This window comes from Eriocheir sinensis, chromosome 17 (genome assembly GCF_024679095.1).
Source record: "Eriocheir sinensis breed Jianghai 21 chromosome 17, ASM2467909v1, whole genome shotgun sequence".
Taxonomy (NCBI): Eukaryota; Metazoa; Arthropoda; class Malacostraca; order Decapoda; family Varunidae; genus Eriocheir; species Eriocheir sinensis.
This window is the reverse complement of record NC_066525.1, coordinates 3,859,336-3,883,243: the sequence shown is the minus strand read 5'-3', so window position 1 is coordinate 3,883,243 and position 23,908 is coordinate 3,859,336. Positions and strand designations below refer to the sequence as shown.

Genomic DNA, 23,908 nt, shown 5'->3' with positions numbered 1-23,908 from the left:
TTCGCTTGTACGTCTTTCTTTGTGATCGATTGCTCCTGCCTGTCTGACATTCTCAAGCACATGGATATAAGATTGACTTTTTATAATCTTAATCTTATCTGCTTGGCTTTGTCTGTTTATCTGTCTTTAATCGATTGAACCTGCCTCTCTGACATTCTCAAGCACAGGGATATATGAATGACTTCTATGATCGTTTCAGTGTCTTATCTTAATCTTATCTGCTTGGCTTTGTCTGTTAATATGTCTTCTTTGATTGATTGAACCTGCCTGTCTGACGAACCTAAACTAGTGGATATAAGAGACTGAAGCCATGTATCGGCACCTTATGTAATGCTTTGTTAATTCCTCCTTTAATTAAACTCGTCACCTGTTCAAGTCCAAGCCACTAATAGTCGGTAAGGTATTCTCTATTATTGCTATTATTAGGTATCATTATTGTTATTTGGCGTTATTAGATATACGTATTATCATTGTCATTAGTATCTATTTGGTTTTCTCTCTAGGTATTTTCCACTTAAGTATTCTCAGACAGCTCCGCATCTCACATCAAAATAAATTAATGTTTCCAAATGCTAGAAAAAAAAGAAGATTAATCAGGTTCTCATGTGTGTTGTTCTTTTCACGTTCATGGTGATACAGAACCTACCACCACCAGGGTCATAAAACTACCACCATGGAAAATTAAACCCTCCCCCTCACCCCCCCCTCCTACACACAACTCCAGCGAGAGTCTTGTCAAATGTGTGTGTGTGTGTGTGTGTGTGTGTGTGTGTGTGTGTGTGTGTGTGTGTGTGTTAGGCGCCGAAATGGTTAAGAATGTGGCCTAAAGTGAGGTTCTTCTTTTTTTCTCTCTAAAAGTAGCCTTATGATCGAATTCTTATAAATCCTTTTCCGATTCTGCTTAAGTTTGCCCTTCTGAAAGCCTAGTCACTCAGGTTCTTTTTTCTCTCGCTGTCTCTGTCTGTCTGTCTGTCTGTCTGTTTGTTTGTTTGAGTGTGTGTGTGTGTGTGTGCTATTAAACTGGTTACCTCTTATCTTCATCCTCTTTGATACTACTACTACTACTACTACTACTACTACTACTACTTTTACTACTACTACTACTACTACAACTATTACTACTTCTGTCTTTCACTTCTTTATATTATTCTCTCACTCGTTCTTGTTGTTCTTGTTCTTCCCCTCGCTCTTGTTCTTCATCAACTTCTTTTTCTTCTTCATCATTCACTTCTTTGCCATCATTCATCTATTTCTTTTTCTCCATCTTCACCGTCTACTTCAATTACCTCTTTATCTTCTTCTTCATTCCCTGTACCGTCTTCTCATTTTGGTTCTCTTTTTCAACTCCCTCCTTCGACTATTATGTAACGCTGGTCGCTCTCTTCCTTCCCCTTTAAATAGGAAGGCCGAGGTAGTTAGTCGAGGGTGTACTCTTGGGATAATTAGCATCTTGTCAATACAACCTGAGACAACCAATAACAGGAAGCATTTTCATTAGTAACTTTTTAACCCACGACCTAACGATTGAGAGAGAGAGAGAGAGAGAGAGAGAGAGAGAGAGAGAGAGAGAGAGAGAGAGAGAGAGTTGTAAGCAGCTAGAAAGTATATCAGGTACGTTGTTTTCGGTCTTGTCTATTGCAAACTAAATATATTTAAGTGTTTCTTGGTAACACCCACTTGAAAGATTATAAGATGTGTTAACGATGAAAAACCGGTGAAGAAAGAAGGAAAAACCAGAGAGAGAGAGAGAGAGGTCATAAACCCAAATAAAACCTGATAACTTAATCTGAAAATGAGTGAATTTGTGTCATAGAAACATACCCTATTTCCCAATGTTTTCAATGGTCTGTATTCCTTATCAGATAGCGGCGAGGTATGTGACGGTGGGGTGGACGGGGCACAGATATTGCGTACTGAAACTGGATCACAGATGTTTCTTGTAGCAGTAGTAGTAGTAGTAGTAGTAGTAGTAGTTGTTGTTGGAGTGGGTAGTGGGTTTGGTAATAATGTTTTTTGTTTTTGTCATCATCGTTGTTTATGCTTTTGGTAGCGGTGGTGGTGATGGTGGTTCTCGTCCTCGAAGTCTGAATTTTATCTCATTACCTTTGATTAGCCTTTCATATTTTATCTATAGTCCATGTTTTCCTATCCCATATTTGTTTTTTCTCTCCCTACAAACGTCTCCTCTATGTTGTTATATTCTTCCTTCTTATTCGTTCAGGTGCTGCCCATAGCGCCGTTAGGATTTCTTTATGGGTCTACTGGATTGCCCCAGCTCGTTGTCGTCTCAGGTGAATTAGATTTATAGGTCGGTATTATAAGACAATCGCTTCTCACATCAGCTATTTCTAAAGGTCAAAGAGGGGATCAGTCGGGCTGTAATGCATGTTTCTTTAGGTTCATGGTACAGAAGAAGGGTCAAACTACCACCAGGGTCATAAAACTACTCCTGGATATGCCCACAACTCCTACGAAAGCCTTGTCAAATATGTGAACTTGGGCGACGAAATGTTTAGTAATACGGTCCATAGTGTCTACCGTGATACATGGCTCCTGTTTGGCTCATCCTGTCCCCCGGCGCTCCTCTTGACGGAAGTCGCTTGGTTGTGGTTGTTGGCAGCTTGAGGGTAATCCGCCACTCGCAATGGTTGAAAATTGTCACATTGCATCGGTGGAACTCGAACCTACGCCCGCACGCTGACCACTCGACCACCGCACATTGACAAACAGTAACACTCCTCGACCCGTTTTCTTTGGGTAACTCCTGATGTGTTGTCGTGTCGAATTCGGGATGAAAGATGAGGCGGCAGTGCTGGAGGTGCAGGGGATGGAGGTGCAGGAGGAGGTGAAGTTGGGCTCGTTTGGCCATATAATAACCTGCCGAATATTCTTTTAGGAAAATCTAAATTGCACACGAGGCGGGGACGTGGCGCAGAAAACGAGCTCCTGGATCACATCACGACGCCTCTAAGGGGGGACGCGTGAAAAGATTGACTGCCTCGCCCGGAGTCGCTTGAAACAGACAGACACTTACCTTTAGAGATTGCATCGATTCATATTTGCTTATACCTTTATTTTCTTTTGTCTTACTTCCTATTGTATATCAGTCACTTTTGGTATGATGTTTTGATCTCTTTTGCTTTGTTGAGAGTCACTTACAGACAAACGGATAGACACCTCCCGAGATTGCATCGATTCACATTTACTCATCTCTTTATTTCTTTTTATTTTACTTTTCGTAGCTTGAGAGAAACACCTTTTAGAGACTGCCTTCATTCATATTGACTAATGTTCTTCACCTGTTAGCTTGACTTGATGGTTATATAAATGAAGTAACGATGCTTTGAGTATGTGAAGAAGAGCGCTGATGGAGCCTCTTGCTCGTACGGTTCGTGGTTTTTTAAGGGCAAAACAAGTTATGTAGAAAGAAACGTCTGCCCTTCGCTGCCCCTGTAAGAAAGTAAACAGAGGAAGAAGACTAAAGGCAGACAAATCTTTATATAAATGTTGTAGCAGTTATTGTTATTGATGTGGTGATGGTGAATTTTGTTGTTGGTGTAAGAGCAAAAAACATGAACATTCATAAAAAAAAGCCCGCTAAGACGCTACTCCGACAGAACAGAACGAGAGGGCAGAAGAGATTTGGTGCTTGTGTCGTTGCTCTTATTGTTGTTATTGCTATCGTTGTTGTAATGATATTGGTAGTAGTGGTGGTGGTTGTCGTCTTTGTACAATATAGAGAGAACATTAATCTAAGCATTAAAACACCTGGAGGCTATTACCTGTATTGTTAATCTGGAGGGCAAGAAGACTTCCTTGTGGTGTGTGGAGAGGCAAGGTTGGGGCGGTGAAATAATCATGCGTTTTCCTCAGCGATGTCTCCTTGAGGGCCGCGTGTGAGGGAGTAGCCCACCCCAGGCTCCCCGTCTCTTGCCAGGCCCTTGTCCGAGGCTTTTTCCGGGCGGGTGAGGGCGGCAGAGGCACCAGCAGGAGGGCCTCGAGGGGCGACCATCTGTTAGGGCAGAGTGACCTGATCTGCTCGCCGCCCCTGTCCTTGTCTGTTCCTGTCCGAAGCCATCCCACTGTGACCCGCCCCCAGCTAGGACACGACACACACACACACACACACACACACACATGCACACACACACAGAGGGTCAGGTCTGTCTGTTGGCCGCTGCCGCTGAACGCTCAGTTAATGGTTTTGTCATTTGAAGTTTTTCGAAATGTTGGAGCTATTGTGATGCAGCGGCAAAATGTTAAACGTCGACGGTCGCGATGAATTCCACGGGGCTGAAACAGGGCATGCGAAACGGTGATGTCAGGTCATGCGTAGAGAGATAGAGAGAAATATAGATATAGATAAACGACTGGCGGCTGAAGGGAAGAGACAGACGCCGGGCCGCACCAACCACAACGTCACTAAATATGCATAACAAGACAAAAGGGAAAGGCATTACCGTGCAGGAAGTCGACGCTTCTGCACTGTGAAGGAAGACACCATAGTTATGCGCGCGATGACGGAAGATACGAGATTCATGCACGATAGTTTTGCATGATAGTTTTGTACGGTGATAGCAGTCGACTGATCTGCACGATGAAAATAAACAAAGACAATAGTTATGCTCGGTGAAGGAAGACTGACTGGTGTACCGGAATATAGACGTCTCAGCTTCGTCACCAGGTCAAGGAAAATGAGACGGGAAGAGCGTTGATTCACACTCACTACGATGTTCTTTTACATTACCGAGACGAGGCCGAAGGTTAAACAAAAAGTGAACCCAACATGTTTTTCATTACGCTAACGAGAAAAGAACGTAAGGAAGAGAATGGAGGTGGATGTTACTATGCTGTTCTTTACGCCTCCTCTTACTGTTCTTCATTGTGTCATCCCTCTCTGTCTATTTATCTATCTACCTATCTATATGTCTATCCAACCCCCCCTCCCCTCCCCCCCTCTCTCTCTCTCTCTCCCCCCGTCTCCAACCACAGAAACACACACACACACAGACACACACACACACACACCAGCCTAACCAATATGACCTTTAGGTGTGGGAATATCGACACGGCGCCGTTTTTTTCTCCTTCCTTCGCCTTGACAATACACAGGAGCGGAAGACGCCACGACCTCTAGCGGCGGGAAGGGGGCGACCAACTTGACGGCAGACTGGAAATAAAAGTTGTCTCTCTTAAAGGCGTGGAGGGGGGAGGGGGGGAAGGATGGAGAGAGGGAGAGATGGGGGGGACAGGAGAGGAGGAGGAGGAGGAGGAGTGAAGAGAAGGTACATGACCACGTTGATGTGAGAGAGAGAGAGAGAGAGAGAGAGAGAGAGAGAGAGAGAGAGAGAGAATAACGAATAACTGATAAAAAGAAAAGAAAAGAAGGAAAGTCTCACCTTTCTTTATTCTTTTTCTGCAACACATTTTCTTATTTCACATCGCATTCTTTTTCTTCACAACATTTTTTTCTTTTTCGTAAAGGTCATCATCCTCTTTATCTTCCTTGCCTGGCCTAATTTCCTGTCCCTTTTTTTCTGTTTGCCCACCTGCCTAACCACCCACCCACCTGCCTGCTTGCTTGCTATCTCACCTGCTTGCGTCCTTACCTCCCTCCCTCCCTGCTTTCTTTCTTCCTTCCCTTTCTCCAATCTATCCTTCCTACTTGTCCTTTCTAATTTATCTGCTTTCATATCTGATTTCCGTGTCTTTTAAGGTTTTTTCCTAACTCTGCTTTAATCTTCTGCTTGTTTATTTTCTTTCGTTCCTGCTTGTATTCCTCTTTTCCTTGCTGCTTTTCCTCTGTTTTCTTACTTTCCTGGTCGACTTCCTTCTTTCCTAACTGTTTATCTTCCTACTGTGTCTCTCTGACTTGTAACTTATCCTCCTTATCTGCGTACTCCCTGCTTCTTTCCTTATCTGCCTGCTTCGTCATCCTTTGCCTCCCCCGTATGTTAGCCGGCCCTTCATCTCTTGTCACGACTTTCCATTCCTCTTCTTCCTCTTTTTTTTCCCCTCTCACTAAAACTCTCTCTGAACTCTCTCTCCTTGGCCTTCGTTGACTGGTGTTTGCCTTGTCTTCCTCCTAATTGTGTGTGTGTTTGTGTGTGTGAGTTAGTTCAGTTCATCCAAGGAGCCGTAGGTCACACTTCGAACCTTCTTTCCCACTTCGCCTGGCCCTCCTTGCTGTTCTTCTATACGTCGTTCTGTCCCCACTTCGTCCTTGCCTTCTTTTCCGTTGGGGTCCACAGTAAGACCTCGCATCCGACGAGTTCACATCTGGCGAATTCGGATTTAACGACTGTATTTGTTTTCTTTTTACTTTTCCTCCTTCTCTCCTCTCCTTGCTTACTTCCTTCGTCCGTCGCTACCCTACTCCCCTTCCCTCTCTTGCCTTTCTACTCCCCCTCCCTATCTGTCTTTCCTCTCTCCCTTCTTCCCTCCACCTAACCTAACCTAACCTAACCTAACTTCCTCCTTCCCTCCTACTCCTGACCCCTCTCTTGTGTTTCCTATCTCCCTTATCCCCTCCTCCTCCCCTTCTCCTGTCTTTCCTCTTTGCTTCTCTCCCTCCTCCTCCTCCTCCTCCTCCTCCCCATCTTCCCCTCCCCTCCCTTTTCCCTCCCACGTAATATTGCCTCAGTCTGCCCACTACACGGATGGAAATTGCACTGAAATTATTTATTCATGTTGAAATTAGCGAAATCCAACGCTATTTTGCACTTGGCGTAATAAGAGATGATTTTTGTAACATGCCAGTTGTGGGAGGAAGAGGAGGAGGAGGAGGAGGAGGATAAGCGAGGGGTTGGGAGTAGCAGTAGGTATGTGGATAAGGAGGGAAAGGAAGAAAAAGAAGAAAAAGATAGCGAAGATGAAGAGGAGTAATGGAGAATGGGAAGAGAAGTAGCAAGTGCGGAGGATGAAGAAGAAAAAAACGAAAAAAAATATTGAAAGAAAAGAAAGGAAGAGGAAAGCAAGTGGATTAGAAAAAAGAAAAGGAGGAAGAAGAAGAAGAACATGACGAAAACTAGACCCAGGAAGAGGAGAAAGAAGAAGAGGAGAGAAGAGAGAGACGAGGATGAAGCTTGAAGTACCGATTCACGAGATGCAATGAAGAGAGGAAGAAAGGATGGAATAAAGGAAATAGACAAAGGAATAATAAAGAGAGAAATAAAGAAAATAAATAAAGATACGACTCTGACCACTATTTCTGTGTGCTCTTGTAAAAAAACCGATTAGTGGGCTTTTTGTTGTTGCTCTTTGTCATTGTTGCCCTTGAGCTGTTTACTGTAAAAAAGAAAAAAAAGGAGAGAGTTTAGGTTAATCTTATGTTACGAATCACTGGTGCCGATGTCCGTTCTATCAGTGAAGGGCAACAACACCGTCATTCATCCCTGTGTTCGTTGGAGGGATCAGCCTTGTGAGCCACTCGTAATGGGAATAAACGCAAGAACAATTTGTCATGGGCGCTTGTTTTGTTTGTTATGCCTGTGTGTGTGTGTGTGTGTGTGTGTTGGGGGGGGGGTTGGTGTTTGCGTGTATGTGGGTGGTGAGGGTTGTGTTTGTCTTCCTTTTTCACGGATGTTATTTTGTTCTTTTTATTTTTCTTCTTTTTCTCTTCTTCTTCTTTTATTATTTCTTCCTTACCTTTCTTTCTACCTCTGTTTTCTAATAATAGTTTACGTTTTTTCTCGCCAAACTACTAATCACACACACACACACACACACACACACACACACACACACACACACACACACACACACACACACACACACACACACACATACACGCACATGCCTTTCTATTCCTCATTATCCTCGTAAGTGACTTTGTGATGACATTGCCCCATCTCTCTCTCTCTCTCTCTCTCTCTCTCTCTCTCTCTCTCTCTCTCTCTCTCTCTCTCTCTCTCTCTCTCTCTCTCTCTCTCTCTCTCTCTCTCTCTCTCTCTCTCTCTCTCTCTCTCTCGTATGTGACTTTGTGATGACATTGCCCCATCTCTCTCTCTCTCTCTCTCTCTCTCTCTCTCTCTCTCTCTCTCTCTCTCTCTCTCTCTCTCTCTCTCTCTCTCTCTCTCTCTCTCTCTCTCTCTCTCTCTCTCTCTCTCGTAAGTGACTTTGTGATGACATTGCCCCATCTCTCTCTCTCTCTCTCTCTCTCTCTCTCTCTCTCTCTCTCTCTCTCTCTCTCTCTCTCTCTCTCTCTCTCTCTCTCTCTCTCTCTCTCTCTCTCTCTCTCTCTCTCTCTCTCTCTCTCTCTCTCGTAAGTGACTTTGTGATGACATTGCCCCATCTCTCTCTCTCTCTCTCTCTCTCTCTCTCTCTCTCTCTCTCTCTCTCTCTCTCTCTCTCTCTCTCTCTCTCTCTCTCTCTCTCTCTCTCTCTCTCTCTCTCTCTCTCTCTCTCTCTCTCTCTCTCTCTCTCTCTCTCTCTCTCTCTCTCTCTCTCTCTCTCTCTCTCTCTCTCTCTCTCTCTCTCTCTCTCTCTCTCTCTCTCTCTCTCTCTCTCTCTCTCTCTCTCTCTCTCGTAAGTGACTTTGTGATGACATTGCCCCATCTCTCTCTCTCTCTCTCTCTCTCTCTCTCTCTCTCTCTCTCTCTCTCTCTCTCTCTCTCTCTCCCCCCCATGGGCTCTGTGGCTACTCTCTGGCTTAAACAGGAAGGCACGGAGAAGGACCCTGAGGAACCGCGCGCGAAACAGATTCATGATTGGGTCTGAAGGAAGGAAGGGAAGGGAAGGGAGGGAGTGGATGGGTACTATTCTGTGCGTGGGTTCATAAGGTAGAGGTGTTTGGGTGTTTCTTGTCCTGCTTGCGTGGTGTGTAATATTACTGTTGTTATTATTAGGAATTTGTTATGGAGGTGTGACCATATAACTGTGACTTGTCGTTTTATTTAGGCCAAGGACGTAAGTGTTGTTCTGTTCATTGGTGTGGAGTCATTGTGTTTTCGTTGGTGGCTTGCTCGGTGAGTCTTCTCTCTCTCTCTCTCTCTCTCTCTCTCTCTCTCTCTCTCTCTCTCTCTCTCTCTCTCTCTCTCTCTCTCTCTCTCTCTCTCTCTCTCTCTCTCTCTCTCTCTCTCTCCGTTCTTCCTGTCTCAACTAACTGATAGGCGACGTAGTGTTTTAATAATGCACGTAAACGAATGAAGAAAGAAAGAAAGAAAAGAAGAAAATGAGCGAAAGAAAGAAAACAAGAAATGAAAGTAGTAATAAAGAAGGAAAATGATAAAATAACGACGTATGAAAAACACTGAAGAAAGAAAGAAAGAAAGGGAATGAGCAAAAGAGGAAGAAGAATTGAGGAGTATAAATGAAAGAACCAAAAAAATAAGAAAGAAGGAAAAGAAATAAAGGACAAATAGAAAAGACAAGATAGAAAGAAAGAGAGGAAGATAATGAACGAAAGAGAAAGGAGTATTAAAGAAAGACAAAGCAAAAAAAAATGAAATCAAGAAGAAAGAAAAAAATTAAAGGACGATGAATAAAAAGAACAGATAAGAGAGTGGGTTCATAATTATGTGGTATTTCATCTTCATTCCGCTGCAGTCTCCCTCTCACCCAAACAATTTTCTTCGAGGCCAGGTCTGAGCACATTTTTAGGGGGAACTTGTATAATAGTAGACTGGGAGTGACTGGTTAAACTATATATTACGATTTATGGAGATAAGGTGTGTGTGTGTGTGTGTGTGTGTGTGTGTGTGTGTGTGTGTGTGTGTGTCGGTCGGTCATTCACTCCCTCCCCCACGGTGTGATCATTAGTTGGACTCGCGATTGGTGGCCAGTGCCCCCCTCGACTTGACCTTGAGTTACATGTTCACACACACAAAAAAAATCTCTTTCATTTCGGATGGTGAGGAAGTTAATACAATCTTTCTTTAGTTTGTAGGTTTGTGGTAAACTATATTTACGTGTTCAGGCGTCCTTCAGGTAGTATGAGGGGTAGTAATAGTAGAAGTAGTATGTTGTACGTAGTAGTAGTAGTAGTACGTAGTAGTGGTAGTGGTAGTGGCGGTGGTGGTGGTGTAGGAAGTAGTTGTAGTAGAAGTAGAAGTGATGGTAGTTGTAGTAATAGCAGGACATAAGGAGGGTGAAGGAGAAAGGTACACAGTGAGAAGATTAGATAGACATCGCCACTGACAACACCGTCTTGCCTGTGTCGTGTGAATAGGGAAACCCAGCCACCCCAAGGCTCATGTGAATCGGTGTTGCCAGAAGCTTGTGTTTGGTTTAATATTATTTTCCTTTTTTTTATTCTGATTTAAAGGCTCATAGGTTATTGCTCCGTCACCAATACACGGACGCTGATCTCATCTTGATCTTATCGACACACTCAACCTTTACGACAAGCCGAGTTTTTCCGTAGCTAAGCAATGCGTCAACAAACAACAACCGCAGAGGAGATGCTCCCTATATATGCCAAGGGCATCGGGTACTCACCAATACCCGACACTCACACAGCACGGGCACAGTTCTCTGACGCCCGCCGCGGACACCGGGAGTGATACAAGCGACAACGAGCTCAGGAATCCTACCTGGCCACCATGAGCAAGCGGCTGTTGACTGGACACGAGGTGGAGGAGCTCACCGAAGAGGAGCGAAAGGCGTTGGACCTGGACATTTACCTGCACGGCCTGGTCCGCATCAAGCCCGATGGGTGGCTATACTCCGGCACGGCGCCCGCCTACCTCGACAGAATATACAACATGAAGGTACGGTCCAACCCAACCCCTGCTCAGCCTTGGCCTGCTTCCTGTGGCTAGCTCGTATAATAATGTCTGGTAATGTGTAATAATGTCTAGTGCTGATCATCATGGCCTAATGTCTTCTAGCGGCCCGGCCACTCTTTGCGTCATGTTAACCAATGTGCGAATATCTGTAACGACCCGTTCATGACCTGACCAGAGTGGCTGGTAGACATTCTCTCTCTCTCTCTCTCTCTCTCTCTCTCTCTCTCTCTCTCTCTCTCTCTCTCACACACACACACACACACACACACACACACACACACACACTCCGTAGCTCAATCGGTTAGAGCGCTGTGTTACCAGGCTTCACGGCCTGACAGGCGCCGGAATCTTTCCGCTGACAAGGAGTGGTTACTGTCCCCCCTTGAGCAAGGGGATGGGATGTGTGGTGTGTAAGGTTCTGGCAGTACCCATAAATCGACTATAATGAGCACGAGCCTGCTCTTGTCGGGCGGGTATATACTTGCTGGGGATTGCCAGTCCAACTCGTTATCAGGCCGCGGTGAATTACACACTCGGGAGGCACGACACAACTCCCAAATGAAACCCGTTCACTGGTGGGTGGACAGGCGGCACGGATTAGATGAGGCTGCCCACCCGCCTCCACTCCGCCCGGGCTTTTTACTGTCTACTCTGACTCAGAGGCATCCCTGTCCGCAGTAGATTTTAGGAGCAATCACCCTATTGTCTTAGATATTTCTAGCTGGCTAGCTCTAGCAGAAGGCGTGGGCATCAGGTGACCTTATGTTGGGTACCTGCCCCCGTCTCTGTGCGTGGTAATGAGGAGGCCGATGAGGTGGCGCGGGCCGCTGCTTCTCGCCCTCCCTCACAGTGCGCTCTTACATTTAGGGACTTGCATCCCACCGTGCGGTGTGCACTCCAGCGGGTGTGCCAGCGCAAGTGGGCGGCTGTGATTGCCACGACAAAGATGGGGGAAGTCACAACCAGGACTGTGCGTCCCTGGTCGTCTTCCCGTATAAGAAGTTGTACGAGGGAGACTCCTGGGTCACACTCGATACACACATGGCTTTCTCATCTCCGGGGGAGTTCAGCCCTACTGTGATGACTGTTTGGTCCCTCTGACTGTTCGGCACTTGCTGGTCGATTGCCCCAGTCTGGGGGACTGCGAGAGCGGTACCTCCCCCGGTGTCGGGGCGGAGATGGGAGTTTCTCTCTCTCTTTGGTGCTGGGGTAAAGGTACTCCTCCCGGGACATGACGTTTATGGCTTCCTACAGGAGGCTGGCGTCCTCAACCTCCTGTAAGTTTTATCATCCTTTTATTGAGTCCTTCTTTTACTTTTTTTTTTAATAATTACTGTTTGTTATAGTTTTAAAATATAGTTTATTTAATATTTTATTCGGCGCAACATGACCTTGCAGTTGCGGCGCCAAGACCAAACGCCCCAACAATCATCATCCGTCCGGGCTAACTATTGCACTAATATATATATATATATATATATATATATATATATATATATATATATATATATATATATATATATATATATATATATATATATATATATATATATATATAGAGAGAGAGAGATATTAACAGTTCCTTCTCACCTCACCACTCCAGTAAGGATGGTGTTCATCATCCTCTTCTTCACTCTTTACATTTTCCCCTCTTCTCCACTCGACTTTTTCCTCTTCTCTCCTCTCAGGGTTTTTCCTACTCTCTACTCTTCAAAAAAAATTTCCTCTTGTCAATAAACTTATTTTTCTTCGCCACTCGACGTTTTTCCTCTTCTCCACTCAACGTTTTTCCTCCTCTCCATTCCTAACGTTTTCTCTAAACAAATCACCGCAAGCTGTAAAACGGAGACACATGATCAGTAAATTGAACACTGGCGTCCTTCCCTCTAGTTCCGACCTGACGACGTCCTGGTCGCGACCTTCCCCAAGTGCGGCACCACGTGGGTGCAGGAGATCATCTGGACGATGCTGCACAACCCCAAGCTGGACAACCCCAAGGCAAAGGAGACGCTGTGGCTGCGATCGCCGGAGATCAGGTGCGTGGGTACAGGTAAAAGTTTCATTCACAAGTGAGGGAGATTTTTGGATGTGAAAGGCAGCATTAAGTAGAAAGTTCTGAGTAACTAATACGTGTGGCATTAAAAGTGAGGCATTAAAACTCTAAGACGACAGTATATCTAAGAAAATGCTTACTTTCCTTTGTATTACCGTGCCACCATTTCTTTCTAGCCTGGACATGATGTTTGATCTGAAGCCTTTGGGCGGCAGGGCCCCGGAATCTTACCAAGAAAAGTTTAGGGAAATGTGTCCGGGCAAGAACCAGGAGGAAGGCCTTGCCCTCCACCTGGTAGACGCAGAGCCCAGTCCCCGCCTCCTGAAAAGCCATTACCCTCTCACCCTCCTGCCCAAGGACATTCTAGATAGGATAAAGGTCAGCCACGGTAAAAAAAAAAAAAAAGTATTATGTGATAAGATTTGACAATCTTAAGAAGTCTTAGGTAAGTTTTGTTTTTTTCGGAAAGCCACCTGCCAGCGCATGGGCCATTACTAACCGCTGTCCGTACAGGTTGTGTACGTGGCCCGGAACCCCAAGGACATGGCTGTCTCGCTGTACCACTTCTTCAAGATGATTAAAGTGTTCCCGTTCGAGTGCTCCATGGAGGAGTTTTTCAAAAGCATCGTGAACAACAGAAGTTAGTGAACCTCTTGTATAGTATAATTTTTTTTTCAGAATGTGGTGAGTGTTTTGTATCCATCAGTCCTCTTGAGTGTGACGTGTGTTTTGTATCCATCAGTCCTCTTGAATGTGATGTGTGTTTTGTATCCATCAGTCCTCTTGAATGTGATGTGTGTTTTGTATCCATCAGTCCTCTTGAATGTGTTGTGTGTTTTGTATCCATCAGTCCTCTTGAATGTGTTGTGTGTTTTGTATCCATCAGTCCTCTTGAATGTGTTGTGTGTTTTGTATCCATCAGTCCTCTTGAATGTGTTGTGTGTTTTGTATCCATCAGTCCTCTTGAATGTGTTGTGTGTTTTGTATCCATCAGTCCTCTTGAATGTGATGTGTGTTTTGTATCCATCAGTCCTCTTGAATGTGATGTGTGTTTTGTATCCATCAGTCCTCTTGAATGTGATGTGTGTTTTGTATCCATCAGTCCTCTTGAATGTGTTGTGTGTTTTGTATCCATCAGTCCTCTTGAATGTGGTGTGTGTTTTGTATCCATCAGTCCTCTTGAATGTGTTGTGTGTTTTGTATCCATCAGTCCTCTTGAATGTGGTGTGTGTTTTGTATTCATCAGTCCTCTTGAATGTGTTGTGTGTTTTGTATCCATCAGTCCTCTTGAATGTGACGTGTGTTTTGTATCCATCAGTCCTCTTGAATGTGACGTGTGTTTTGTATCCATCAGTCCTCTTGAATGTGACGTGTGTTTTGTATCCATCAGTCCTCTTGAATGTGTTGTGTGTTTTGTATCCATCAGTCCTCTTGAATGTGTTGTGTGTTTTGTATCCATCAGTCCTCTTGAATGTGATGTGTGTTTTGTATCCATCAGTCCTCTTGAATGTGATGTGTGTTTTGTATCCATCAGTCCTCTTGAATGTGACGTGTGTTTTGTATCCATCAGTCCTCTTGAATGTGACGTGTGTTTTGTATCCATCAGTCCTCTTGAATGTGACGTGTGTTTTGTATCCATCAGTCCTCTTGAATGTGACGTGTGTTTTGTATCCATCAGTCCTCTTGAATGTGGTGTGTGTTTTGTATCCATCAGTCCTCTTGAATGTGATGTGTGTTTTGTATCCATCAGTCCTCTTGAATGTGATGTGTGTTTTGTATCCATCAGTCCTCTTGAATGTGATGTGTGTTTTGTATCCATCAGTCCTCTTGAATGTGACGTGTGTTTTGTATCCATCAGTCCTCTTGAATGTGTTGTGTGTTTTGTATCCATCAGTCCTCTTGAATGTGACGTGTGTTTTGTATCCATCAGTCCTCTTGAATGTGACGTGTGTTTTGTATCCATCAGTCCTCTTGAATGTGTTGTGTGTTTTGTATCCATCAGTCCTCTTGAATGTGTTGTGTGTTTTGTATCCATCAGTCCTCTTGAATGTGGTGAGTGTTTTGTATCCATCAGTCCTCTTGAATGTGATGTGTGTTTTGTATCCATCAGTCCTCTTGAATGTGGTGAGTGTTTTGTATCCATCAGTCCTCTTGAATGTGACGTGTGTTTTGTATCCATCAGTCCTCTTGAATGTGACGTGTGTTTTGTATCCATCAGTCCTCTTGAATGTGACGTGTGTTTTGTATCCATCAGTCCTCTTGAATGTGACGTGTGTTTTGTATCCTTGAATTCACCTTAACATAGTTTTCGTCAGTGTCTGCCGCGACGCACACCTTTTTGTAAGAAAGCAAAAGATTTGTGTTTTCTTTTGCCAGCCTTGTAATTGTATTTTTTTTTTTTTTCGCTTTTGAAATTCTATCATCATTTTCCCAGTAGAGTTAAAAGCACTAATCTCTAGGAGTAGCATGTCCTCTTTTTATCCTCATATAGATCTCCTGTTGTCCGGCATGTGCTCAACTAAAGACGCTTGAAATTTGAAAATCCTTTCAGCCATTTATTCCCCGTTCTGGCCCCACGTGAAGGAGGCGTGGGGGAAGAGGCACCACCCTAACCTGCTCTTCCTCTTCTACGAGGAAATGAAGGCCGACATCATGAAGGAGCTGGGAAGGATCAACGAGTTCCTTGGAGTAGGCCTGAGCCAGGAGTCCCTCGAGAGTGTGAGTGCTGGGCGGAGGTGCGGCTGTGGGGAGGGTGTCGTAATCTTTACTGAAGCGATGTTGTTTGTTGTGTTTATTGTTACACACTGTGCACTCTGTGTAGGTCGCGGCACACACTCATGACTCTCCCCTCAGGTGGCGCAACACACCTCCTTCTCGGCCATGAAGTCTCGAGGGGAGCCTGTGAAAGACGAAGTGTTCGAGAAGAAAGATGACAACGAAGTCAAATTCTTTCGAAAGGGTGGGTTCCTAACTACTACTTTGTTCCTTCCCTCATTATTTTCTTATCTTATTATTTATTTTCTGGATTCGTTAGTTGAGGGCTTCAGAGTCCGCTGTCTGTATGCGTGTTTGCTGTTCCTGTTGATATCAGTCAGGTCTCCCGCTGGTAATCGCGTAGGCCCGAGAGTCTTGAGGATCTGTTGTTGCAGGCAAGACGGGTGACTGGAAGAACCACTTCTCGCCGGAGATGCAGAAGGAGTTTGACCAATGGACGAAGGAAAACCTGGCCGGCAGCGACCTGAGCCTGAGCTGGGCCCTGGCGGAGTGAGCCTCGCCTCGTCGCGGCGCCGGCCACTCTCTCGCTCACTAGTGTGAAGAACTAGTATTGTGTGGTAAACTTTTCGTTTTCGGATTTGTAATTCAAGATATAACATTCCAGGAAAGTCAGTCCCCCCGAACTTTTCTCTTACTTACTCCTAATGCCAATTCCATCAATGTATCATTTACAATATTTGGACTACAACAAACTTTGTACAGTGTCCTGACACTCATTTACTGCAGAAGTTAATATATGTTTTAACCTTGAATCAGCGTTTTGTTTACGTCACTGTGATATTCAGCTGACGTCAGCCATTCTGACGCTTTAATTATGTGTTGGAATAGTTGGTGTTCGTTTAAAGTTTCACCTTTTATTTTGTAATATGCCGCTTTACATTCTGCAGTCTTTACAGAGTACATCCTTGCAGTGTGACATGTCCTTCACACTTGCCCGACACACACCAGCTGTACCCTGGTTTGTCAGCCTTTTTTACATGCGGACCTTAATGTTTTACACAATAGTTCTCTGCAGTGCGTCCTGACAGCCACAACAGCCTGCTCTCCTGACGCCCTTGTGACCCGCCGCGCCGCCTGTCACTTAGTTAGGGATCGTTTGCGCAGCCCCTCCCCCCCAGTGTTTAATCTCTCACCCCCTGTGGTAGTCTCTTCCCCCACTGTGCAGTGTCTCGTCCCCCACTGTGTAGTCTCTCGCCCCAGTGTGTAGTCTTCCCCCAGTGTGTAGTCTCGCCCCCCAATGGGTAGCCACGCCCCCCATTGCCTCCGTCGTCCGTCGGGCAGGTGGCAGCTTCTTGGTGTTCTTAAGGTTGTTGGGGTTCTTGAGGTTGATGAGGTTGTTAAGGTTGTTAAGGTTGCTGAAGTTCTACAGGTTTTTGGGGTTGTTAAGGTTGTTGAGGTTCTTAAAGTTGTTGAGGTTCTTGAGGGTCGTGATCAGAAAGGTGTTAAGTTAACCCAGTTGCTGTAGGTCAAGTTGGAAGAACGTTGGTTGGTGTGGACGCGTTCAGGTGCTACCATTGAGTACCGTGAAACTCTGCGTCTTCTTCATGTCTACAAGCGATAGTCAACCAGAGAAAATGTGTTTGAGCTTTACCAGGACACACTCTACTAGTGCTCCTCTGCGGGTGGTGTCCTCGTCAGACGTGGTACAGTAACAATTAATATTTCAGTCCTAATGATATGCTAGTCTCGGGAAGTTAAGAAAACTGGACATGAAGGAGCGGCCTATTGATGAAGCACTGACTGTATTATAACTGAGTGGTATAGAGACACAGCACTCAACCGCCTGAAGAAAAAAATCGTGGCAAAACACGCAGTGGTGGCTGAGTGGTCTGCGTTCTGGAGCGGCGTTCAGGAGGACCCGGAACCATGAACGTGACAAACACTCATGAGAACCGACGTTAATGTTACCTTTTAGAGTTCTTCGTTCCTTGGATGTGGAAGACCTGGGAAGCAATGGCTAGGGATGTCGTAGATAGGTGAGGCCTGCTTAACATTCGGGTATCCTTTACACACAGGGAAGACTATCCGATCTTACTTATTCGTTTGTTTAGAATGAATGAAGAAGGAACCAAGGCCCAATAAGGTAATGGAGAATTGGAAGAATGGGTACACTGCAGGGTATAGAGAAATCATATGATACCCAAATACATGTGTGCCCCTTCGTCTCAGCCACCGACATAACTTTTCATCAGTGACGGTGTGGTGGTCATTGGGTCACAGCATAGCATACGTGATCAAGGTCGTGCAAGTAGCTCACATTTACAAACACATTTTAGAATAGGAATGGAAACAACTATAAAGAAAAGAGCAATACAAGAAAAAAGTTTATATTTCTCGATTCTCCTCAGAGGTGTGTAGATATGCGTGCACTAGTCTACTTAGGAAAAAAAAATACTAACAGCAACCAGTGTGACTGTCCTTGCTTGACACTGTTACTTAAGATGCACACGTGAGAATCTTATCAACAACTGAAATCGAGTTCTGTTTTATCGTCGACGGCTACTCCAGCTAACTCCGTCTCTAAAATGGGTTGAAAAGACAAACTAGCCACATATCCAGGACCATCCATCTGTCTATCTGTCTATCTATTTCTTCTCTATCTTTTCCGTATACTCTTCTTGCCTTCTCTCCTTTTCCCTTTTCTTCTGTTCCATTCTTTATCTTTACCTTCTCCTTTCTTTCCCAAGTAACTTTTTTTCAGTTTCAGTTTTTACGACCTACATCCTCCCTCCCCCTCCATGCTCTCTCTGTGGTGGTAATGTTATATAGATAGCAATACGAAAGTATATGAATTTTGAAAGAGGAAGAAAAGGGAGAAAGCAGGAAAAGAAAAATGAAGGGTCGCCGAGAAGTAGAGGAGAATGAGAGAATGGAATGAGAAGGAAGGGATGAGGAGGGAAGGAAAGCAATGAGAAGGTGTGACAACGAATATATCAATAATTTAGACAAGCTTAGCAGAATAAACGCCTTGCGAAGACGAGAGAAGAAGCTTTTAGTGCGATGTATTAAAATTCTGCTAAAGGTTTTCATTGCATTGCACATTCTTTATAGGTTCAGGGTATGCAGACAGCAAGTGTGAAAGAGCTCATACAAAACTTACATTCTCCTCCTCTTCATCGTCAGTCTCTTGCCCAGTTTTGTAACACTCGATTTTTTTGTTTCAATATTTTTGGTAGCAATAATATTGGGGCGTCAGCGTAATAGTAGTAGTAGTAGTAGTAGTAGTAGTAGTAGTAGTAGTAGTAGTAGTAGTAGTAGTAGTAGTATTACTGGAATCATAATTATTATTATTATTATTATTATTATTATTATTATTATTATTATTATTATTATTATTATTATTATTATTATTATTATTATTATTATTATGATAAGCTACCAAAGCCTCCCTTCAGAGTGCAGATACTACAAATTGAACCACACAAAATACCAAAAGGTACTGGAGAAAAGCAAGGCAACGAATAGTTGAGAAACTGGCCAGTGAAAGCCAAAAGGAGGAAAAATAAATTAGTTTCAAAAAGACATCCACACGAGACTTAAATGTAGAAATGTCTGCAGAAAGAACAATTTCATTGGGTAACTGATTCCTTAAACTTGTCAACGACGGATGAAAGCATCGTGAGAATTGTGTCGTACAAAAATTCATAGAAATAAAAGCAAGAACGTTTTGACTAAGAGCAAACCTCGTGAGTCGTGACGCGGGCAGGAGTAAAAGGATCAGGCAAAGCATTGTGTAAGGGATGCCGATTATTCTTAAAAACTTTGAAGGAAATGCTAAGGGCACCAACTTGACGCCGATGATCAAGATCAAGAACAAGTGCCGGAGAAATAAATTGAATTGAGTTGATAGATCTGTCAAGTAACTCTAAATGGCAATTGGCAGCAGACATCCAAACAGGAGCACAATACTCAAAGTGGGTCAGTATGAATGCATAGAACGATTTGATTATAGTTGAGTCAAAAGCAAATATTTTGAAGCACTTACGAAGTAAGACTGTCTTCTGTGCAATAGTGGAAGACATACATATCAAGATCTAGAAAGTGCTTTTATCAATTCACTGGATCTAAATGCAACTGAGCCAAGTTATGGAAAGGGGAAACAAGTCAAAGGTAAGGATAATTCATCAACACAGTGTTTGTTAAAAACAAAATATCAGAAAGTAAATTAGTCTTTCTTAAAGGATCAAAGGACATTGAACCCTAAGACTCGCGTAATGGAGGCATGCTAGAATCGACACCGAACAAGGAGGATTTAAGCGAAGCCCACCATTTGTATGGTTGAGTAGTTTTTGCAAGAACCTCCTGTATATGAGAATTATAAGCAGCTTCAGTTGCATTATAGATTCTCAGAGCATCAACTTAAAGAGCAACAATTATCCCATAGCAACTGGCATCGATTCTGTCTCCATAGGTGATAAGCAGCTTGTTTATCATCATAGGCCCGCTTACAGTCATCATTAAACCAGGCTTTATAACTCATACGAGATTTGATTATCTTAGATGGAACTCTTCCGCGTAAAATATCTAATAGACAACTGTTAAGAGCAGAGACTGGGTCATTGGATCGAAAAATAGTGTGCCACTGAATATTATCAATTTCAAAATAAACATTGTCCCAATTGACTCGAGATTTAAGATAGACCTGACGGGAAATGATGATATCAGGCACACTGAAGTCTAAACAGATCTTACAGTGAATGGCATTATGGTCAGAAGTACCTATGAGAGCAAGGACAGAAGCCACTACAACACCAGGAATGTCAGTTAAAGCCAGATCCAGGCAGTTCCCAGAACTGTGTGTAGGTGCATGAATCAGCTGCTCACAACCAGGCAGACAGTAGCAGTAGTAGTAGTAGTAGTAGTAGTAGTAGTAGTTGTTGTAGTAGTAGTAGTAGTAGTAGTAGTAGTATCACCATTATTATCATCATGAGGATAATGATGATGGAAAGTAGTAGCAGTACTTGTTGTAGTTGTAGTAGTAGTAATAGTGCTAGTAGTTGTAGTTGTAGTAGTAGCAGCAGCAGCAGTATTAATATTATTAGTAGTAGCAGCAGCAGCTGCAGCAACAGCAGTAATGATATTGAAAGGAAGAAGAGAAATGTGGCTAAGGGCTATGTAGTGCCTGACGTGTTTTGAGACGCAGACAGCCAGACACAAGTAGGCCTATCGCGGCCTCGGTGTTGCCAGCGGCGGCTGTTTACTTTTTTATTGAAGTTTTGCCGTCGCGTTCATCCCAGTCCAGACTCATGGTTTGTATCTCCGTCACCAAGGCACGGCGGTGCTCCTGATGGTCACCGACACATGCACGACGTTTACGACACGCCGGAAGGTTCCAGAAGTAAGCATTACGTCAACAAACAGCAACAAATCCGATGATAACCCCACACTGGTTATACAATCCTGGGCGGTCACCGATACCCAGCTGTAGCACAAGCTCGATGTGGCCAGAGTTCCCTGACGGCCGCAGCGGACACCAAGCGTGACACAAGCGACGACGAACTCGAAAAATCTTCTGCCTGGCCACCATGAGCAAGCGGCTGTTGAGCGGACACGAGGTGGAGGAGCTGACCGAGGAGGAGCGGAAGGCGATTGGCTTCGATATTTTCATACACGGATTAGTCCGCCTCAAGCCCGATGGGTGGCTGTACCCCGGCACGACGCCCGCCTTCCTTGACAGGATATACAACATGGAGGTACACACCCACGCATTTCCCGTGTTTTTGTGTATCCACTACACTCCCCTCACGTAGGCCACTCATTCATACATTCGTTTCCACTGTAATAAACGATCTTCCCGCCATGCATCATCCTAACACACTGGCGTCCCTCGATCCCTCTAGTTCCGACCTGACGACGTCTTGGTTACTACCTTCCCCAAGTGTGGCACCACGTGGGTGCAGGAGATCATCTGGACGATGATGCACAACCCCAAGCTGGACAACCCCAAGGCAAAGGAGGCAATGTGGCTGCGCTCGCAGGACCTCAGGTACGTGGGTAGAGGTAAAGGTTTGAGGGACAGGTGAGGGAGATTTATGGATGGGAAAGACAGCACTAAATAGAAAGTTCTGAATAGCTAACACGTGTAGGCCTATGGTGGTCTCCATGCATATTTTCAAGTGAGGCATGAACACTGTAAGACGACAATATAATTAAGGAAATTCTCACCTTCCTCTATATTATCGTGTCTCCATTTCTTTCTAGCTTTGACATGTTGTTTGATCTGAAGGCCTGGGGAGGCAAGCCGTCGGAATCTTACCTAGAAAAGTTCATGGAAGTGTGTCCAGGCAAGAACCAGGAGGAAGGTGTAAACCTCCTCCTGGCAGACGCAGAGCCGAGTCCCCGCCTCCTGAAGACCCACTACCCGTTCTCCCTCCTGCCCAAGGACATTCTCGACAGAGTAAAGGTTAGTCACGGCCATTCGTAGTTAAAATTTCAGTTTATCATGTGCCAAGGTTTTGACTCTAGCACAGCTAAGCCTTCATTCAGTCTTTGGAAATGAGTACAGTTTTCTTCCAAAAGTGTCATCGGTTTCGGCGTTTTGAATAGAGCGAGAGAAAAAGTTCGACTCGTAGCCAACGCGAGTTATAAAATTATCTCTGATGCCAAGCTGCCTCAGACATTGCGAGCCTCAGACCAAAACGAACGAAACTCTTTGCTCTCTTAAGTCCAGTTCGGCGAGCAAGCATCAAATATCCCGCCCCGACTTCCAGGAATCGTTAGCACATCTCATGAATTCCTGCCCTCTTTGGAACTCTACTGTAGTCACGATGCACTATGTTATTATCCACTGTATCAATAAGTAAAAAACTTTAAAAAAATCTTTGTTATAAGAAGCGCCACAGGCTCGTGCATGGGCCTTCAGTAACCTTTGTCCTTACAGGTTGTGTACGTGGCCCGGAATCCTAAGGACATGGCTGTCTCTCTGTTCCACTTCTTCAAAGCGGTGAAAGTGTTTCCGTACGATGCCGGAATGGAGGACCTTTTTAAAGGGCTCATGAAAAACGAAAGTTAGTAATAGTTTTACTATAGTTCGATTCTGTTTTCTCTTCACGCGTAATCCGTTTGCTCAACATACGACGCTTGAAAGTACTTCAGAGTGAATGAATGCACCCAACTCCTTTCAGCCATTTATTCCCCGTTCTGGCCCCACGTGAAGGAGGCGTGGGGGAAGAGGCACCACCCTAACCTGCTCTTCCTCTTCTACGAGGAAATGAAGGCCGACATCATGAAGGAGCTGGGAAGGATCAACGAGTTCCTGGGAGCAGGGATGAGCCAGCAGTCCCTCGAGAATGTGAGTGCTGGGCGGAGGTTCGGCTGTGAGGAAGGTCTCAGGGTCTTTACTGCAGCACTAATGTTTGTTGTGTTTATTGTTACATACTGTGCATTCTGTGTAGGTCGCGGCACACGCTCACGGCTCTTCCCTCAGGTGGCGCGACACACCTCCTTCTCGGCCATGAAGTCTCGAGGGGAACCAATCAAAGACAAAGTGTTCGAGAAGGAAGGTGACAAGGATGCCAGCTTCTTCCGAAACGGTGGGTTCCCGGTCATTTCTTGGTTCCATAGCTCATCTTATACGTATATTATTATAGTTTTTTTGCTGGAATTGCTAGCAGGGATTTGCAGAGCCCGCTGTCGGTGGTTCTGTCTGTTCCTGTCGTTACCAGTCAGGTCTCCCGCTGATAATCGCTTAGACCCGAGTGTCTTAAGGCTCTGGTGTTGCAGGCACGACGGGTGACTGGAAGAACCACTTCTCGCCGGAGATGCAGAAGGAGTTTGACCAATGGACGAAGGAAAACCTGGCCGGCAGCGACCTGAGCCTGAGCTGGGCCCTGGCGGAGTGAGCCTCGCCTCGGCGCGGCGCCGGCCACTCTCTCGCTCACTAGTGTGAAGAACTAGTTTTGTGTGGTGCACTCTTTTAGTTTTCGGATTTGTAATGCAGAATTTAGAATTAAAAAAAAATAATCTTCTTGATTTGTTTTTGTTTTTACTGTTAATGCCAATCCCATCAATGTTCCACTTACAATTTATGTGACAACAGCAACTTTTGTACAGTGTCTTGACACTCGCTTACTACTGAGTAAATATACAGTATAACTTTAAACCAGTGTTCTGTTTGCGTCACTGTGGTGTTCAGCTGACGGTGTGAGCCAATCAGATGCTTGTTTTGTTTGCTTGATTGCTTTTTTTAGGTTTATTTTTTTTCATTTGCCTTCTGCCTCAACATATTTTTCATATTTATATTGTGTTATCTCCCCCTTCCCCGGAATCCCCATCGCCTCCACGCAGAGTCCACTAGCATGTCCCTTCCCCGATCCCTTCCCTTTCCCGCTAGTCCTTCAGCCAATCCTCGGGG

General features: G+C 44.6%; 1 protein-coding gene and 1 long non-coding RNA gene across 2 annotated transcripts; one reads left to right on the top strand and one right to left on the bottom strand.

The window, feature by feature from the left end:
- Nucleotides 1–2,021: 2,021 nt before the first annotated feature.
- Nucleotides 2,022–5,185, bottom strand: LOC127000091 (uncharacterized). The gene is made up of 3 exons (XR_007753778.1): nucleotides 5,047–5,185; nucleotides 3,783–4,012; nucleotides 2,022–3,450 (listed from the first exon to the last, which is right to left on the bottom strand). It is a non-coding gene; the product is annotated as an uncharacterized LOC127000091 (long non-coding RNA).
- A 5,209-nt stretch (nucleotides 5,186–10,394) lies between these two features.
- LOC127000111 (uncharacterized) lies at nucleotides 10,395–23,522 on the top strand. Its single transcript, XM_050863530.1, has 14 exons — nucleotides 10,395–10,709; nucleotides 12,618–12,763; nucleotides 12,957–13,158; nucleotides 13,294–13,420; nucleotides 15,332–15,498; nucleotides 15,634–15,739; nucleotides 15,930–16,044; nucleotides 21,038–21,248; nucleotides 21,396–21,541; nucleotides 21,757–21,958; nucleotides 22,436–22,562; nucleotides 22,680–22,846; nucleotides 22,982–23,087; nucleotides 23,278–23,522. Exons 1-14 carry the CDS (start codon nucleotides 10,542–10,544, stop codon nucleotides 23,394–23,396), a joined length of 2,109 nt encoding a protein of 702 aa, XP_050719487.1. The 5' UTR covers nucleotides 10,395–10,541; the 3' UTR covers nucleotides 23,397–23,522.
- Nucleotides 23,523–23,908: the final 386 nt, after the last annotated feature.

What these genes read in the sequence shown, in the direction of transcription:
- LOC127000111 (XM_050863530.1), top strand. Translation starts at nt 10,542, where the DNA reads ATGAGCAAGCGGCTGTTGACTGGACACGAGGTGGAGGAGCTCACCGAA. An exon ending in CTGCGATCGCCGGAGATCAG is followed by an intron (nt 12,764 to 12,956) that starts GTGCGTGGGTAC and finishes ATTTCTTTCTAG; the next exon opens with CCTGGACATGATGTTTGATC. An exon ending in AAGCATCGTGAACAACAGAA is followed by an intron (nt 13,421 to 15,331) that starts GTTAGTGAACCT and finishes AAATCCTTTCAG; the next exon opens with CCATTTATTCCCCGTTCTGG.